Source organism: Meleagris gallopavo, chromosome Z (assembly GCF_905368555.1).
Source record: "Meleagris gallopavo chromosome Z, MGAL_WU_HG_1.1, whole genome shotgun sequence".
Taxonomy (NCBI): Eukaryota; Metazoa; Chordata; class Aves; order Galliformes; family Phasianidae; genus Meleagris; species Meleagris gallopavo.
This window is the reverse complement of record NC_139435.1, coordinates 43,499,898-43,518,577: the sequence shown is the minus strand read 5'-3', so window position 1 is coordinate 43,518,577 and position 18,680 is coordinate 43,499,898. Positions and strand designations below refer to the sequence as shown.

The 18,680-nt window shown below is 40.0% G+C and overlaps 1 protein-coding gene across 9 annotated transcripts in view; it reads left to right on the top strand.

Moving 5' to 3' along the window:
• Positions 1-18,680, top strand: part of SEMA4D (semaphorin 4D) — a 92,465-nt gene that overhangs the window by 68,463 nt on the left and 5,322 nt on the right. For 8 of the 9 annotated variants that reach the window (XM_031557418.2, XM_085214312.1, XM_085214315.1 and 5 more), the window contains 8 exons: positions 317-468; positions 2,240-2,415; positions 2,532-2,688; positions 3,418-3,640; positions 4,930-5,045; positions 8,262-8,434; positions 8,670-8,713; positions 9,802-12,205. In XM_031557418.2, coding sequence (XP_031413278.2) covers positions 317-468; positions 2,240-2,415; positions 2,532-2,688; positions 3,418-3,640; positions 4,930-5,045; positions 8,262-8,434; positions 8,670-8,713; positions 9,802-10,718 — 1,958 coding nt within the window. In that variant the 3' untranslated portion in view covers positions 10,719-12,205. Of the gene's footprint in view, positions 1-316; positions 469-2,239; positions 2,416-2,531; positions 2,689-3,417; positions 3,641-4,929; positions 5,046-8,261; positions 8,435-8,669; positions 8,714-9,801; positions 12,206-18,680 lie in introns of those variants that run through there. The other variant, XM_085214320.1, reaches the window with a different exon arrangement.

Genomic DNA, 18,680 nt, shown 5'->3' with positions numbered 1-18,680 from the left:
ACAGGTATCCAGACCTATCAGAAGATCACGTTTGAATATAGGTGAAAAATGAGGAGTAATGAGATACAACAGACTAAGAGGTATTAGAGATCTTTAAGGTATGGTATGTTAAATAGCTGTTTTTTTTCCTCCACTATTGTACTTTTTTAGAAGTGCTAATCATGGGCTCAACAACAAACAGTGTAGGCAGATCAGTAACTGAAGAACATTTAAATGTAGTGTGAGGTCTGGGAGAAGAAAATTCCTAGAGAGTCTTTAAGAGAATGAAGTTAAAAGAGTTGTTTATAATGTAAAATTCTTCTCTTCATATTTGTAGAGCCAAATTTTGTTTTTGCTGATGTTGTAAGAGCAGATCAAAACAGCACAGATGGAGAAGATGACAAGATATACTTCTTTTTCACTGAGGTGTCTGTGGAATATGAGTTTGTTGGAAAACTTATGATTCCAAGAATAGCTAGAGTATGCAAGGTGAGATATGGTTCAATTGCCTTTTACTAATTACAGTAGATTTTGTTTTTAGTAAAAAAAAGACATTTATTGTAAATTAAATGGAAATGGTTTAACTTCATCGCATTGAAACAGCAGTTCTAACCAATTTCTTATAACTGGCAAAGTCTCACTGTTGCTTTGGAAACTAATATTTGACTCAATTTAATCAATGCTGAAATTTCAGTACATATGAGGGTTCTGTCCTCCCCTGGGGGGTGTTGGGAGAACAACAACAATGACCAAAAAAAGGATTCTGGTTTCTGTTTTATTTTTTAAACTGGAAGTTTAATTACAGTCCCCTGGGGAGAAAAAAAAAAAAAGCGCTTGAGTTGCTGTTGAACAGATAGGAAGTTTGTCAAAGATTCAAGTTATTCTCAGGCAGCCACATGCAAGCAAAATCATTTTCTCCTGTAGTAACAGCTACTGATAGCTGATGGGACTTCTGTGGAGCTGCCAGAGCTATGAACAAGACAGTCACCAGTAGTCTGATTCTGCCACACTTAGTGTGATTAAAACCTTAATTATTTTGGTTCAGTCAAGTAGTGTTGGTTAAAAATCTTGCTAATGGAAGAAGATATTTTTCCAGTACAAAATACCCTTTTCGTTGGAATGTTATCAATTTCCTCAGTACTTTTTTTCCAACAGGAAACTTACCTAGCCATTTCATTTTGATTAAGTTGAAATGTTTTATTTTGACTTTACTCTTCTATATTTAAATGTGGAAGTCAGAATATCAGTAGCAAGTTAGTGCCCTTGAAATTTCCACTAAACAAGCAGCTGGAGGCAAATTTACACAGGACTTAATATTATGGCCCTCTGCCCACCAACAGCTTGTGCACTCTTCAGAACAGAGGTAGATATATCGCTGTCACAGAACATGAGAGATATATTGCTGCTGCTTGTTAGTAAAAGCAATCAATGGCAAATTGCAGTTCTAAAGGGATTTTTACTTCAGTTTTACTTAGATATACTTAAATGTTCAATTTTTTCTTCAATTCTTTACGTAAAAGCACTGGATAATGAACGAAAATTATTAGTATTGTCCAAATATGCCTGCTTTTGTTAAGAAATAACAGAGCTGCAACTCACAAAATAAATATTTCTAATATTCTAATAGCTAGTAAATATTTTTAGTCTAGTATATATCTTTCAGTACTACAGATTCTTCATAAAGGTGATAACTGCCCACAGGATAAGGCCATTTGGTGCATTTTTTTTCTTAGTGGAATTGCTAATGTCAGACATGTTAAGTACATCTTGCAAGATTGCAGTATAAATCATTTCTGATTTGGATGTCAGAGAACAAATGTAGTTTTACTGATTATGTTAAAGGATGTGTATAATATCTCCATGTTTATTTTAATTGTTCTAATAAGCATTTGTGTTTTATAAAGGTACATTACTCATCTCTGTTTTTCAAATGCTGAAGTACAGTTCTTTTAGAAGTGCAGTGTCTCATCTTATTTCCAGATGCTGACAAAAACCATTCTGTATTATTTCTGTTGACTCCGATAATTAAATAAATAAATTCTGTGGCTTCCTTACTTTTCTGTATATTAGCACATCAACAGTTTTTGATGTTGCTGTAGATGAAATGTTAAAGAAGTATATTAGTTAGAAAAGTTCAAAAACAGTTAGAAAATAGATTAAAAAAAAATAGTTTGGTAGCTTTGTAGCTGTGATTCTTAAGTGCAAAACTGCTGCCTAATTATCTTCATAGACACTTTTCTTTTTTTCCCAATGCCAAAAGAGGGACCAAGGAGGATTAAGGACTTTGCAGAAAAAATGGACTTCTTTTCTCAAGGCCAGATTGATATGCACCATTCCTGATAAGAATTTAATTTTCAATATTATCAATGATGTTTTTATTCTGAAGTCTCCAACCTTGAAGGAACCAGTGATATATGGAGTCTTTACCCCACAGCTGTAAGTGTGCTATTACAGTGTTTCCCTGGATGAGTACTTATGATCTCAGCTAGTTGCTAAATCAAGTAATTACCCCTGTGATTTATTTATTTATTTATTTATTCCTGTATTTTCAGGAATAATGTGGGACTGTCAGCCGTGTGTGCCTACAATTTGTCTACTGTAGAAGAAGTTTTCTCGAAAGGAAAGTATATGCAGAGTGCTACAGTAGAACAGTCCCATACCAAGTGGGTACGGTACAATGGGGAGATTCCTAAACCTCGACCTGGTGCAGTAAGTTTCTGTAAATTTGGATATGATGCACAGGAGTGAAGAAACTAGAAAAGCAAACAAACAGAAAAAGTGCAATAAAAACAAAAAAGCCCTACTAAAGCATAGTATTAGATTGCTGTGATATAGATACTTTGTATTATAGAGATTTCCTGAAAGACACTTCAAGTGATTTATTCCAAAGTTTGAATCTGGGAATGAGTGTTTTTTTAAACATACTGTACAGTTAGTTGCAGTTTTTATATTTTCATTATTTCATTACTAAATTTCTAGTGGTGAAAAAGATAATAGTATGCCTTAGGGAGCATCAGAGATTTTTTTAGTTCGAGTGAACAAAAGTGTAAAAATTGTTGCATTGTCTTACTAGGTCCAGCAGGTATTGCTGTGCAAGTTAAAACGCTCATAGTCCTGGATCTCTTTCACACTCACTTTTCTTGCAATTGTTTTATTGCAACTGATGAGTAGGATTATGGTTAAAGGTAGTTATGAAACATAGGAATCCGTAGAGTATTTTCCTGTAATATATTTTGGGTCCAAATAAAAATGTAATATGAAACATGCTTAGAGATCAGCATATTGCTGAAACCAAGGTGCTGTGGAACTTGAGTACTTTCCAGGATGAGTATAATGTACAGTTATATCCTTACATGCAGAAGAAAATGCATGTACCTGCTGCTGGGATACAATTTGCTTTTCTCTCTATTATTTCTTTCTTCTATTTTTATATAACAGTGTATAAACAGTGAAGCCAGAGCACTGAACTACATGACTTCTCTGAATTTACCAGACAAAACGCTGCAGTTTGTTAAAGACCATCCGCTAATGGATGACTCAGTGACTCCAATGGGAGACAGACCCCGCCTTGTAAAGCGAGATGTGAAATATACACAGATTGTAGTAGACAGAGTCAGAGCACTCAATGGTACAATATATGATGTTATGTTCATCAGTACAGGTAAGTTCTGCACAACATTCTTTTTAATAATGTACTTATTCTTCAGGCTGAAGTGTGCTGTAACAGAAATTCAAAATATTTACATATTTACAATATTTTTACAGTATGTGGCATTTTCATAGAAAAATGGGGAGCCACAATAAGTATGTGGAGAACCTTGCTTGCTTTGAGGAGCTGCTGCAGGAGGAGAACTGAAAAAAAACAACTTCATCAACAACATTGACAGTGGATTCAGTGTATACCTCAGCAAGTTCGCTGATGACACCAAGCTGAGTGATACAGTTGACACAATAGAAGTGGAGGGATGCCATCCACAGGGACCTGAGTGGGCTTGGAAAGTGGGCAGATGAGAATCTAATGAGGTTTAACAAAGCAAAATGCGAAATACTGCACTTGGGTTGAGGCAATCCCAGATGTGTGCAAACTGGGAGAACTCATTGGAGAAGGACTTAGGGGTCTGATGCAGTGTGTTCTTGCAGCCTGGAAGGCCAGCAGTATTCTGGACTGTATCAAAAGAGGGGTGGCCAGCAGTTTGAGGGTGATTGTCTCCCTCTACTGTGCCCTCTTGATGTGCTATCTAGAGTACAGTGCCCAAGTATGGGAGCCCAAGTATAAGGAAAATGTGAAGCTATATCAGCAGGTTCAGAGAACGGCCATGAAGATGTTTAAAGGGCTGGAGCACCTCTCCTATGAAGAAAAGTTGAGGAAGTTGAGCTTGGTTAGCTTGGAGAAGAGAAAGCTCCGTAAAGAGTTCGTAGTCCAGTTCTAAAAGGGAGCTTACAAGCAGGAGGGGGACCAACTTTTCGCCTGATCTGAAAGTGACAGGATGAGGGGGAGAGGCTTTGAGCTCAAGAGGGGAGATTTTAGGCTAGATGTTACTCAGAAATATTTTACTCAGAGGGCAGTGAGGCACTGGCACAGGCTGCCCAGAGGAGTTGTTGACGCCCCATCTCTGGAAGCATTCAAGGTCGGGTGTGATGGCACCCTGTGCAGGCATGGGCAGGAGGTTGGAATGGATTATCTTTAAGACACCTCCAACCTAAGCCATTCTGCAAACTGCAAAACTGTAGTGTTTTGCCTAAACATACACGAGATAATTCCCTGAAAGCCATTCTTCATTTCAGAAGGCCTTTCCCAGAACTCCTTGCAGTGGCAGGTATAATGTTTACCATTGGCACAGGCTGATGTGAAGTCTCAGCTGGATAAATGATTCAAACTGTAACAAGTGTTTATTTTTACCTGCCTTTTTTTCAAGAATCTCACTTAAATACATTGCTATGTTATTGCAGATCAAGGGGCCCTGCACAAAGCTATCAGCTATGAAAATGGAATGCATATTATTGAAGAAACACAGCTTTTCCCAAACTTTGAGCCAGTTCAAACACTCATACTTTCATCCAAAAAAGTAGGTGCTACAAACATCACAGCGTTCATCTTTTTTTTTCTGTTCTATAAAACTTACGTACCGTCTTGTAAAATAATCAGAATGAAGCAATGCAGACCGTGGAAATCTGCAGCTAGTAGTGTCTGCAGTAGTATCAGCATTTTCCCTTATAATTTCTGTTGCTTCTGATAGATCTCAAGCTTTTGAGATTGTCTAGATCTGTGGAAAGTGTGTATGGTTGTGAAATGGGAACGCAGGTGTGCAGTCTTACTGTGGTTGTACAGGAGCTAAAAGCTGTAATGTATTCAGAGGTACAGGTTTTTAGGTTAGGAGTGGTGTAAGAATCCTGACCCCTTGAGGCCAGGAAAAATCCCCAGGAAATAAATACAGGAGTGAAAATATTCTTCTGAGGAAACAGACATTACTGGAGAGAGTCTTTTCTAACAAACTGAAGATTCTGTGCTTAATTGATTTTTGCTTTTCCAGAGTTACCAGGCTAGTTTTGTCTGGGAGATTTATTAGGAGACTAAGCATGTTGGTGCTGCTGCTAATGTAATGCTCTGAAAAGGATTACTGGTGAGGTCATGCCAGCCAGATAGGGCTTCAGCCACAGCTGGAAGACACAAGCTTCGCTCCAAACACAGTGATGTTTTGCATTATTGAACAATCACTGAGTGTAATTGTTGAGTGATTTTTCAACAGCTGGAGAATAATGATTTTGTGTATTTTGTACACTGGTCTTCTGGCTCTGTTTACTCTGACATGCAGATCCATGAATGTCTACAAAAGTATTACCATAAGCGGTAGCTTGTAGCATCAAACCCTTCAAGTGGTGAAATTTCTGAGCTTCTTAAGGAAAGAATAAAAGTGTCTGATAATCTTACTGACATTCAGTAAGTAACCAGCAATCAGTAAATGCTCTGATGTTAGGGATTTACAATATTGCTGCAATATCTTACAGCTATTCCAACATGATCAATTCCATGGAAAAAAGAGCTGCATGCCACAATTCTTTCCAGCTCATCTTGCATGTGTAATAGTCCATGTAACAGAAAGAAGTATTGTGAAAATAGAGTATACTCTTGACAGACAAGTCAAAGTCAGTGTGATTAAAAGCTTCCTTTTTCATAGATTTCAGTGGAATCTATTGTTTTTCTGTGTGATTCATCACACAGGCCAGGATGTAGAATTACAGAATAGTTAAGGTTGAAAGGTACCTGTAGGTCCATCTGGTCCAACCCCTGCTCTAGCAGGGTCACCTAGAGCAAGTCATTCTTACAGTTGTAATTTGATACGTGTATGGCATACCATAGTAACTGATTAACAAAGGGAAAGCAATACTTCCTGTTCTTGATAGTGGGCCTCGGACTCTCATATACCTTCACCTTACTCAGAGGGTTGCTGTCAGTAACATGAGCCTACAGCTGATCCTCTAGCTCCTGTTTGGCTGAAAGATGTCTGGATTTTGCAATGGTCTGTTCAGTTCTCCACTTGTTTTATGAACTCCTTGAATGTACCAGCTGGGAACCATGTCAAGGCACTGATACCCTCATGCAGTGTTGCCCTATTGGCTTGGATGTTAGCCACCAGAACACTAGAAAGACAGACCAACTGCAATGAACTGAACCAGTGGAAGCTCTTCCTAGAAAGCCCACATGTTTTGATGCTGCAAATTTATTTATGTGGACACTCCAGCATAGACTAATGTTAAGCTAGATTTTGGTATGAAAGACTGCATTTGAATGTATATCTATGAAGTTTAGTTCTCATTGAAAGTCCCGTCTCCCAGTAATGTACATTTCTTTTTTGATTCAGTTTTGTCTTTTGTTAGGTTTTTCCTTGAAATTCACACATGAGGGATCTAAAATAGTTTGTGCTTGATCTTCCTCTAGAGAATTCTGTTAGCCACAATGAAGCATTCGTTAGTTTACTCAAGAACACATGTTCTTGTGTTCATTGCATTAAAGAAAAGAGACTACCCTCTTCTAAGTTCTCATGATAATACCTCTTCATGTAGTTAAATAAAAACATAACAGTAAGCCTCCAAATCTAAATTCAGTCCTACATGTTTTTGTTTGTTCATGTATCTTGAAGTTGTTCTTGATGTCAAGAACAAGTCTTTACCATGAGTATGATGTTTAGGAAGAATCTTGCTTTACTAGGATGGTTTTTGCTCTGATTTGTTACTGCTCTGTGACAGCGTTCATCCTACCAGAGTTGAGAAGGCATCCCCCGAGTGCCATTTCTACATACTGAAAATCTGTAAAGCTTCAATACAGAAAAAGCCAATTGTTGCTTAGACCTGACTTCTCTGCCATGACAACTGCGGTAGAGTGCTGATACATTTGGTACTCAACTCAGGAGGAAGTAAATCCATTGCCAAGGTGGAGCGTGCTATTTGGCTTTGTATGCACTGTCTCTGAGAAATACTAGATGGTAGATTGCTTGTGGTGTTTCTTTGCAGGGCAAACCTATTTCCCAAGGCTTTGTGTAGTGGTGAGTAAATTCACAGTGTACCTTCAGTCATCAGTTTCCCTGAACTTGGATATACTTGCCTATTTCACTCATCTGTTTCAATCATTTATGCCCAAGATGATCAGAACAAGTGTGAATGTTTTTTTGTTGTACATAGTGTGAGTGTTGCTTACAGATCCCCAGGAACAATTGGTAAAGCAGTTTTCTCTTTACATGCCCCTTTTGCTAAGCATTATGCCAACATTCATTCCTTTGAATGCTATTCACAGTTCTTTCTTGCAGAGGATTCAAGGAGGTAACTGCGAGTAAGCAACTACAAGATTCAAGGCTGACACTGGGGCTGCAGAGACCTGACTAGTAGGCAAAGAGTTGCTTTGGATTAACAGATGTAGGAGCAGTATAGAAAACCTTCCCATTTCATAGATGTATCCACTGCAGTTTTGTCATTAGCACGTGCTTGTCTTTCCTTGCATGAAGTCTATCAGTGAATTCATATTTATGGAAAAAAACTGATATATAAGAGCCACAGTTAGGCAGTTACTTTCCTTTCTTATAAAGTGTATTGATTGTAATTTTCTGTTCTTTTGACTTATTTTCACTTCAAATGTCACTAAATATTTAAAAAAATGTTTTTTACAAACATACAAGTATGTATGCACCTCTTTTAATAATTTTTCAGTTGCTTCACGAATGTGATTGATTGTGTAGGCTTATTTATGTGAGGTTTTTTTGTTTGTTTGTTTTGTTTGGTTTTGTTTTTAGAGCAGAAGATACCTCTACGCTGGTTCAAATTCTGGTGTGGTTCAATCTCCTGTGGCATTTTGTGAGATGTACACCACTTGTTTTGACTGTGTTTTAGCAAGGGATCCTTACTGTGCTTGGAAACCTCTTGAGGGTTCTTGCGTTGATATTTTTCAAGAAAGTGAAACTGAAAGGTAATGGCAGCCTTTGACTATAGTTGCAGTTGGTTTTGTATCTGTCTTACCTTATCTTAACAAGATTTTTTTTAACTTACCGTTTTCAAACACATGCTTTTTCCTATCCTTTAATTGCCTACATAAAAGATGTCAGCTTGTGCTATTTAGATGAGATAAAATTTATCTTACATTAGAGGATGGATTGGCATGGGAATAACATTCGAAGCTGTCATACTTGCACTATCTTTTACAGGAATTGGATTCAGAACATAGGTGGAGATGCATCTTCTTGTTCTGGTGAGTTACATTCTGTGAAGAGTTACTTAACTTATCTAGGTGGAATAGGAAAAACTTGTATCTAGATTTTCATTTAAATTTTAATATGTATGAAGTTCTGTTGTGTTTTTTTTTTCATATTTGAGCATCCATACAGCCTTCATCTTGTCTTAAAATGTTTGTATTTGTGTACATTTCAGTGTGCGGTGCGCAAAGTTCTGAAATGAATGGGGGTACCTCAGCAGCACCTCGTGAATGAAAGTACTATTTACCATAACTACCTCTAGTACAGAGGTCTCTGTCTCTGATAAAATAACATTTGACATTCTACTGAGTCTTGATTAAATGCTTGATTGTTATTGCTGGATCAGATGAAATGATGCTGAAAAGAGCTGCTTTTATTATGAGAGGGGAGAGGGGCTCAGTACATCATGGAGAGCAGCTGAAGTACCCTCTGGTGTATTTTAAGACAAGTAACCACAGGTCCTTTCTTTCTTGTGTGTGTCGCTGCCATCAGATTATGGAGAACTTAAAGAAAACTAGTGTTAGACAACATTTGTACTGCAGTAAAGAGTACACTATTTATTCTGCTTTTGTTTTTTTATCTAGGGCAACCATGAGAGTTTGACTTGTTAGTTATGTCGCACATTTATCGTATTGTATTGTGGGTATGCAATAGTTACTGATGTTTTCAAAAGAGAGTTTGAGTACTGATACATAAATTTCTTAAAATTGAATTTCTTCTTGAACATTTTGTTGTTACTTAAAATATACTGATTGGTTTGAAAGTTATACGAAGTTGAGCATCTTTTTTCAAATGATGTCTTATATCAGAGGCACACTCAATTTGGATCAACTAAGTCTCCCCCTGCATTTCTGGAAGTGGAAGCTGTTTTAGGGTGTCTGATCTTGTAATCTCTTTTGGTGTCCTGTACACACCTGTAGTTTAGTATTTCACAGAGTCTTGCATGCTGTTATCTTGGTCTTGAGATAATCTTAACACCATAGTCTTTGCGTTTCTATTATGACTAGCACAGTCTCATGAAACTACAGAGTAGATCAAACAGGAATCATTGCTGATACTTTGCACGTTTATTTTGGTGTTCCAGATAAAGTAAGAGAGAATTCGCTACAGCATACATTCAAGCATGGGAGCACAGCAGAGCTCAAGTGTTCTCAGAAGTCCAATCTGGCACAGGTAGTTTGGAAATTCAGGGATGACGTACTGAGAGTGGAGAGTCCCAAATACCGTCTACTGGAAAAGGCACTGCTCATCTTCAATTTATCAGAAGGAGACAGTGGTGTTTACCAGTGTCTGTCAGAAGAAAAAGTGAAGAATAAGAAATTCTCTCAGGTGTTGGCTAAGCATGTTTTGGAATTGAAGAAAGTCCAGCAAACTACAACAAGCCCCGTTGTGGCTGCTGCACCAATAGAAGGTAATAGTGATGTACCAAAAGTTTCAGCTGTATCAACTGAGGGCTCTACTGCTCAAACCTCAACCACTCAGATTGTACCAGTAACAACTGCGAGGATAATAACAAAACCCATTGGCCCTGTCCTAACAAGTGCAACCTCCAACATAGAGCTTTTCAATTCACTTCCTGACGCAGTCCCTGAAAAGACAATGTTTCTGAAGTCAAATGATAACTTCCTGTTGATGTTCCTGTTCCTCTTCTTTTTTATTCTCTTCTTGTGCCTGCTTTCCTACAATTGTTACAAAGGGTATTTGCCAGGGCAGTGCTTGAAATTTCGCTCAGTCATGTTGCTTGGCAAGAAAAAAACAAAGTCAGATTTTTCTGATTGTGAACAGAGCGTGAAAGAAACCCTGGTGGAGCAAGGCAGCGTCAGCCACCAGAGTGGGGAGCAGCCAAAGCCAGCGCATGACACCGGCTATGAGACGGAGCCGGACTGTGGGAACGGACAGCTTCAGGACAGGGATGCACAGGTGCCCAGGGAGGCCAAGGACAAACCTTTTGATGTGAAGTGTGAGCTCAAGTATGCTGACTCAGATGTGGAGGGAGACTGAAGGACACCGTTGGTTTTGTGTTGGAAATTAACTGTGGTACTACAGCTATTTTTGAGCACCAAGAACATGGTTGTGACCACTGAGCCATAGGCGAGCTTTACGTGCTTCATCTACACAGCAAGCCAATTCGCATTCAGATCTCACCAGATACAAAAGCAGTGTTCTTGTCTGCAGACCATAGCATCTTGTATTGTTCTATCACGTTTTTTTAAATGGCCAGTTTCAGATCCCCATTTGTTTATTCCTGGTTCTTACCCACACATGGAGTACTTAACGCTGGTGAACAGCTGCCCGCTCCTTTTTGGCCGTTTTCTTCCTTAGGATAAAAGTAACTAATTTAGTTGGCTTTAAAAAGTACTTCAGTCTGCAAATCTTTTAGCTGCCATTAAAAAAAGTTCTAGTTTAATTTGCATTCCAAATTGGAAATTAAGTTTAGTTTATCAGATTGGTAAATTATAGACTATTGTCCAAATTGGGACATTTTTTCTTTGCTTCTAGTGATTATTTTTCATTTGATGCTTTGTGTTTTGGCACGCTAGATTTCTTTAGTTGGTTAAAGTTAATTAACTTTTAAGTACTTAGCTTTTAAAGAGTATGGGGATATATAGTTGGCTTGATTTGTGTAAGATTCTCAGGGATAATCTTGTTTAAAGGCTTTTTTTCTGGCTGCTTTCTAGAAATTTAGGTAACAGTATCAGTATAAAACCTGTGGACTGGAGTAAGAAGGGAAAAGAACAAATGATAGATTTAGAAACATTTTATTTTCCTTAACCAAGCTGGACATAGTCACCTGTTTTTTTTTTCTGTACACCACTGGATTTTTCCACTTCCTTTTGATTATTTTTTTAATAAATCAGTACAGGCAAGCAGCTGTCACTTCGCAGTGACACTGAGAGGTTTTTTGCACTGTGAAAGCGAAAAAGGAATTGAAAATTCCCTGCAGTAACTCATCTTGCAACTCACTGGAATGGACTGTTAGGATACAGCCTGATAAGAAAACTTTGGGGATGTTTGTTTTTGTTTTTTTTTTCTGATTCAGAAGTAACTTCTTTTCCTGTGACACATCTTTGCAGCGTCACCCTTTCTGGATGACATCTTCCAATCTCTTATGCAACTGGAGACTGAAACTGGAGCTCCTCAAACAATCAGTAATTTGAACTGTTCATTTGAATCGTGTCTGCATTTGTTCTAAGCCTGCTTCACAGCTGCACTGTTTGTCTCTAAAAGCATTTAGTGTGGTACAGTTCTACAGAGAGTTGTCCCTCTCACTGCATCTTTCTGTAAATATTGCTAGGAGTGCATCTTGACGGTAAATAGCAGTGTACCTAGGCTGCTTCTCTATGTTGAACTTTCATGCAAACTTTAATTTCAACCATCTTAGTGTGAACAGTTTATATTTTATAAGATTCAGTTCGGTTTTATTTTTCTATTTTTAATTATGTACATATAACAGAATAAATATTAAAATAAATTGTATTACACTTTGACTTTTATGAAAGTTGACATAATGGCAATCCTGCAATCCTTTACATACTGCAAGTGTTAATGTTCCTTGTGGCTTCCTTTAAGGGGAAAAAAAAAGAAAACTCTCACCAGTTTGGAGCAGGTTCTCTTCTCAGCTTTATTTACTTGGGTTGTAACCCTCTGGGCGATAGGACGGATGGAAGAAGACGTGAGTGAAGGAGAAAAGTGTTTTTTCCTAGGCCTCTGGGGATATTTCCTTTTATAACCCTTCTAAAATTCATTTGTCTTTTTGCATTATTTCTTCAATGTGTGATGTATTTCTTGTAACTTTATTCCTTAGTACCATTTTTTTTTTTCTTTCTTTTCTGTCCTCTTCTGTCACACAGCCTCATCTCCTATACCTTTCCCTCCTACTGGTACTTCCTTTTTGTCTTGTGTGGGATGTGGTCCACCTCCTTCACCCACCAGTATCAAGCCTGATGTTTGGTCTAGCACAGACCCCCTAAAGGTCATGTTGTTGCAGCCTTTCCTAAATGACCAGGCACAGCATGTTAGTGCTCGGGGACCGTTCCACCTCTTCTGCCAAGCCACAGGTAAGTTGGAGGAGCCCTGCGTGAACTAGCATTTTCTTCACTAAAGGTTTGGATATGTGGCCATGTACTGTGTATGTTCTTTTTTGATGCTTAAGAAAGAAAGAAAAAAACTATTTGGGAATGTATTGTGAACATGCTTTTGCTGCAGATTGGGCACTGCAAACACTGTCCTGCAAAATTCTCTCGTTTAGCAGCCTATTTAAGTATGCAAAGTCAGTTGACTTCAGTAGGCTCATTTGGATGCTGAATGATGCACATGCATGCATATGGATGTGTAGTAGGTAAATATCTTCATTGTTAGGTTGTATGCAATTAAAAAAATACTGTTTGGATTTGAACTTTGCTCTTATTTTGGATCTGGTCAGTTATCCCTTATTACTTATTTCAGATGATAAAGTATGTACAATAATAGTAATTCCATTTTATGAGGAATATACTGTCTGTGATCGATGGGAGCAAGTCAAAGCTGTTTTGTTTTGTTTTGTTTTTTTTTCCTGTAGAAATTAAACATCTGTCTTTTAGCTTTTGTTTGGACAGCAGTTGCCTGGTTAAGTGAGATTTAATGCATCTAGACAGGTTTTAAAATGTAATTTCTGTACTTTAAAAATTAGAGTTAATTTTAAAGTAGGATTGTTTTTTACTAGTGTGTCTGTGCTTGTTAAATGTTACATGGAATCAGATCAAAATGCAGATATGTTCATTAAAGCAGGTCTTACCAAAGATATGATTTGTATTTTCATGGCTAGAAACCAGCTGTGGGGTGCGGGTGGGTAGCAGTAATTTTTTCACTGCTACTGGTGACACACCTTTTACTGTCCACCATGAAAAAAAAAAACACACGGAATAATGGTGTAAATACTGCAAAAGATTTAAGCAATTTGGTAACTAGGGAAACACTGCTGTGTCTGGGGCACAGGACAAGCATGAGCTGGTGATGTGCACACCTGCACTGAATTCTGGTGTGGTGGAGTCTGGGTAGTTCCTAGTTTGGTTCTGTTTCAAGCTTCATTAAGACAGGCACCACCATTGTCCAATGCAGTATATCCTTGGACTTGTTATAGGCAAGTGATATCCTACTACGTCCTGAGTGTGCTGAGCAACAGTTCCAGTGCATTTGCAGATGACCAGTGTGCAACATTGTGTTATTGTTGTGCTTTTGCCCTGCAGATAGATTCTGTCCACTCTATGCCCTCCAGAAGCCTGACTCCTTCCCTTAGCTGTTAGAAGCTTTCTGTACCTGTTCTGTAGCTTTTTGGTCTCATTAAAATAACCCTCATATATGAAAATAACAGTTCTGCAAACCGTTCTGCAGTGGCACTGAGGTGAGTGCCTGATGCACACCTACAGACTGCAAGCTGTGCACTGTAGCAATGCTGTGTACAGGCAGTGCAGGAGAGCTTCCCACCTCATGGGGGGAGAAGGTGCATCGCTCATAAGTCAGTGTCACAAGAGCTTCATAGAAAGTTTTTACTCTCCAGCAACACTTGGAATTACACAGGAAGGTGTGCAAGGGAAGGCTGGGGCGAGGGCAATGGGAAGACTGCTGCAGACCAAGTTCAACCTCAGGGAGTGCTTCTGCAGCATGAATGTGGGATGGACCCACACGTGGCCATGTGCTGGGCCCAAGCTGTGCCAAGTACCTGGCGTTGGCTGTAGGCCAGCCCCCTAAAGCAAGCAAGCCGTCCTGCACTGTTCCAGTCTAATGGACTTTGAGATTTAGTGGTGAGGCTTCACTGGAGCAGTGGCCCTAGCTTTGATCAATGCTGGGTTTGTCTTTACTTTCACATGTGTTGCTGTGCCAGCACCTTGCTGAGGGCTCTGTGTCTCACCTGACAGACCAGCTTCTCTGATGTGCTGCTGATGGCAGTCTGACTGCAGGTCAGTGTCAGCATATAGCATATGTGGCTGCCAGAGTCTGATGGAGTGAAGTGCCCCGTGTGGGATGATACTGTTTATTCCAGTGATTCCTGCTTTGACTGTGCATATTCATTACCTGAAGCCATCTTAGTAAGCTAAAACCTTTCCTTCAGACAGATCTGCAGCATACCACATTCTTTGTTATTTAAACTGCACCTAGGAGATAACTTCAAAAGTTAAGATTGCTCTTCTAAGTGTTCTGTTAATGCCTTAAAAGGTATTATAACTTTTATAATAAGATTAGAGAATCAATTATATACTGCCTAAAAGTCAAAGATCCTGAAAGTATGTAATCTTGATACGGTGAATTGCAGTGCCCTTGCAGGAATACCTGCAGCGTTAGGGTTGAAAGGGACTCGGAGCCTGCCCAGTTCCAACCCCCTGCCATGAGTTGCTCAGGACACCATCCAACCTGGGCACTTCCAGGGATGGGGCACACACGGCTTCGGCTTCTGTGGGCAGCCTGTGCCAGTGCCTCACCGCCCTCTGAATGAAAAGTTTCCCCCTAACATGTAATCTATCTCCCCTCTTTCAGGTGTAGCTGTTCCCCTTGCCCTGTCACTGCATTCCTTGGCAGACCCTCCCACCCTTCCTACAGGCCCTGTAAGGCCATGCTCCTCTCCCTGGCTGTTGGAGTTCTGGTTTCAGAACGTGAAGCATTTCAGCCCTCCAGTGGCTCCTCAGTGACATCTGCAAGCGAACCGAAATTAGTGACAGTAGGTTCCATGATGTGGATGCAGCGTTTTTAAATTCTGGCATCAACGGCAGATTTTACATTGCATAGAATTTTTTGTTTCCGTTTACGTGTGAAACCTGTGGCCAGTCTAAGAAACACAGTGAGCAACAAGGTGCAGTTGGAAAATCTCTTCTTATTTGACTTTTGGCAATTTTATCAATGCTTAGAATGTAAAAGAAATTGAAATATTTTTCCCCATGAAGAAGTCATTCTAGTAAGAATGGATAGTTGTGGCCTGCCAGTAATTTTTGCTGTTGTGATGTGCTTTAAGATTAAAACATCTCAAACCACATTCGTGTTATAGCCTGTCATATACTGTGAAACACCTGTGTGTGTCGTACTGAAACAGCTCTATGAGTGCCCGGGTGCATTCATTGCCAATTGTACCATCTGCACCGTATGTCAGCAAAGCACCCAGAAAATTCAGCAGGTTGATACTCCTCAAACGCCTGAAATTGCACTGTTGGAAGCTTCCAGTTAACATCTGCGCTGTCTAAATAGGCTGTTCTCTGTCAGAAGGTCCCTTGGGGCCAAGGACAGTGGCTGCCCCTGCTGACACGGATGATAGCCCGGGACAGGAGAACTTGTAGGAGATGGCACTGGTGCTGGCCTTTGTGTGCACCTCCCTCCTGCATGTAATGCATGTGAGGCTTCAATACACAGATAAAAGGTGTACTGCAGAATCTGTGACAGCTTCTGTTGTATATCTACTACTGTATGTAACAGAAAGTGTAATGGCTGACGAGATGGGAGCTGATTTGCAGCTGTTGCTTTGTTTTAACCCTTGTCAGCAGTGGGTGCCCATCTCAGCCCTTATCTCTGTCACTACTGGGTCTGTCCACTGATCGCTGAGCAGAGGTTGTAGTTTGTATGCTCTGGAGAAGAGACTGAAAAGGCATTCTACTGTCAGAAGTATTTTTGTTCTCTGTTTTTTTCCATTTATTTTACAAGATAACGTCATAGCTGTAAGATGGTGGACAGAGTGTGTGTGGTAGGGAAAACAGGCACATTCAGGCTGAAGGTGCAACAATTCTTTGTTGCCAGACCGCAGTTCCAGTTTTTTTGCATTTCACTTAATTACTCTCAAGATGCAGTTACCTGGGTTCCAACCACACAGCTGTGCTCTGGCTCCACTTACCGCGCAGCTGGGAATGCTGGGGAGCAAGGACAGCTATACTGTAGCTCTGTTCTGCCCATAGGTGGCAGCCATTTTTCATCTGAGTAGTGCAGCTGTGCCTGTGCTGTGCACACACTGGTGTGGCCTCAGATCTGGCTATATCAGCCAGCAGCACTGTTGCATCAGTGCCAGCTAAGAAACCATAAGCTGTGTTTCAGGACAAACTGTTAGCTGTTTGAGGTTAAATTCTTTGTTGGCAATTATTGTCATATTATTTTAACTGTTTTCTAGAATGGTAATGTATTGATCGTAATTTCTAACCCAGCTAACTGAAGTACAAACACAGAAGGCCCAACAAACATACTGGTTTCAGAATGCTACAGAGATCCCCATCACAGTTCAGTGACCTCCCCACTCCAGCTCCACCACTAACTCCACTGGGTGCTGCGCAGCTCTCAGCACCAACAGACAATGCACATGCCTCATCAGGCTGCAACTGTTCAGTGCTTCAGGACACAATTACCTTTCCTGTGCTTTCATCTCTTGAGTGTCTTTTAAAACTTAATCCCTGCTCTGAATAAGAGCTTCCTGTGGTATGCTGAAAGTCCAAGTGATCAGTTCAGCTCTATACTGAGTGCTAAATCCAGATTCTTTTTTTTTTTTTTTTTTTAAGATCAAGTGATGTTTGGAAAAGTTTTGAGGAACCAACAAGCTAGTGTTGGAGGAAGACGTCTCACGTCCGTAGACGGCCACTGTAGTGATGCTGTGCTTGTATCACAGCTGTGCATGACAAGCTCCTACTGCCCCACCAAGCAGTCCCTGCAGGCACCTGCCAGCCATACACACTGCACTGCTACCAACCGCTGGAGCCTTGGGCCATGCTGACAGCACTTGCTCTGCTGCACTGGGCTCAGCTCTCCTCAGCTGGAAAGGCTTTTCCATCTGTTAGAGAAGTGCAGGTACTCCTTGCTGACAGCAGCTGTTGGGCCACCTGCTCTGAACAGCCCTATTGTGTCTCAGACCCACAGGGCAGCTCTGCAGACCTCAGCACTGCCAGCAGGACTGGCCTGGCCCCAGCTCCCTCCCACTCCCCAATTTATCTGATCAGCTCCACCCATAATCTGTAATCACCCACTCCATAATCACCCACTCTTACATTGGTATCTAAACGGAAAGCTTATGCCTGTTAGGATTTGATGCCTATATAGCAGATGTGATACTGGGGACAACCAAGAGGGGTCCCTGGCATGCTGCTCTGCATCTACAGCTGTATTACTCCATTCCTCACATCCTGATATAATCCTTGATTATAAGCTAAAATGGAACATAAACCCCACTTAGTGAATAAAGTTGCGGGGTTGGTACACAGTTTAATGCTGCAGGCAACTGAAGCAGGTTAGGTTAACACTCTGTATGGCTGATGGGATGCTCCTGCGAACCTCAAGGGGTAGAGGCACTGCAACAACAGAGGATGACACCCACCTGGGAAATGAGCAAACAGTCACACCACCACTAGGCATTATGGATGGCCTGGACAGAGAAAGGGCGTATTTGTTTTGCTGCACAGTATCAGCTGTCTCCTTCAAAAACAGTTAAGACTGTGGATTAGGTTAAGAGTAATGAATGCATTTTCTATGATGAAGCAATGTTTTCAAAATTAACTATGTGAAGTATCATTCATTGTTGCCTAAAAGTACCTGTCTACATATCCAAACTGGTTTGCTGTTTAATTCTCTGCTTGAATATTGTGTTTTAACATGAGTATTTTCTTAAATCTTTCAAGCATTCTTAAGGTGGATGGCAATGTAAGTAGATAAATTTTTTTTAGCTCCTGTTTTAAAGATTATATGTCATTGGTTTTACCATAGCGACTGTCTGCTCGCAGTCATTTATCTTCAAAAGATAAATCTGTAACTACTGCATCTTTGAATGAAGATTTATTTATCTTTTTATCATACTCCAGGGCTGTAGCAAATCTGAATCTAAGAAATGTGACTTCATGTTTTTGCAAGTGTAACTCTTCGTGTTTTTCTGTTGTTCAGTTCTGAAAAGGAAATCAAAGAAGGGAAAATACTGCATGGCCCCTTGGAACCAAGGCTGAAGGCAGCAAAAGCAAAGTCTCTGCCTGCAACCAC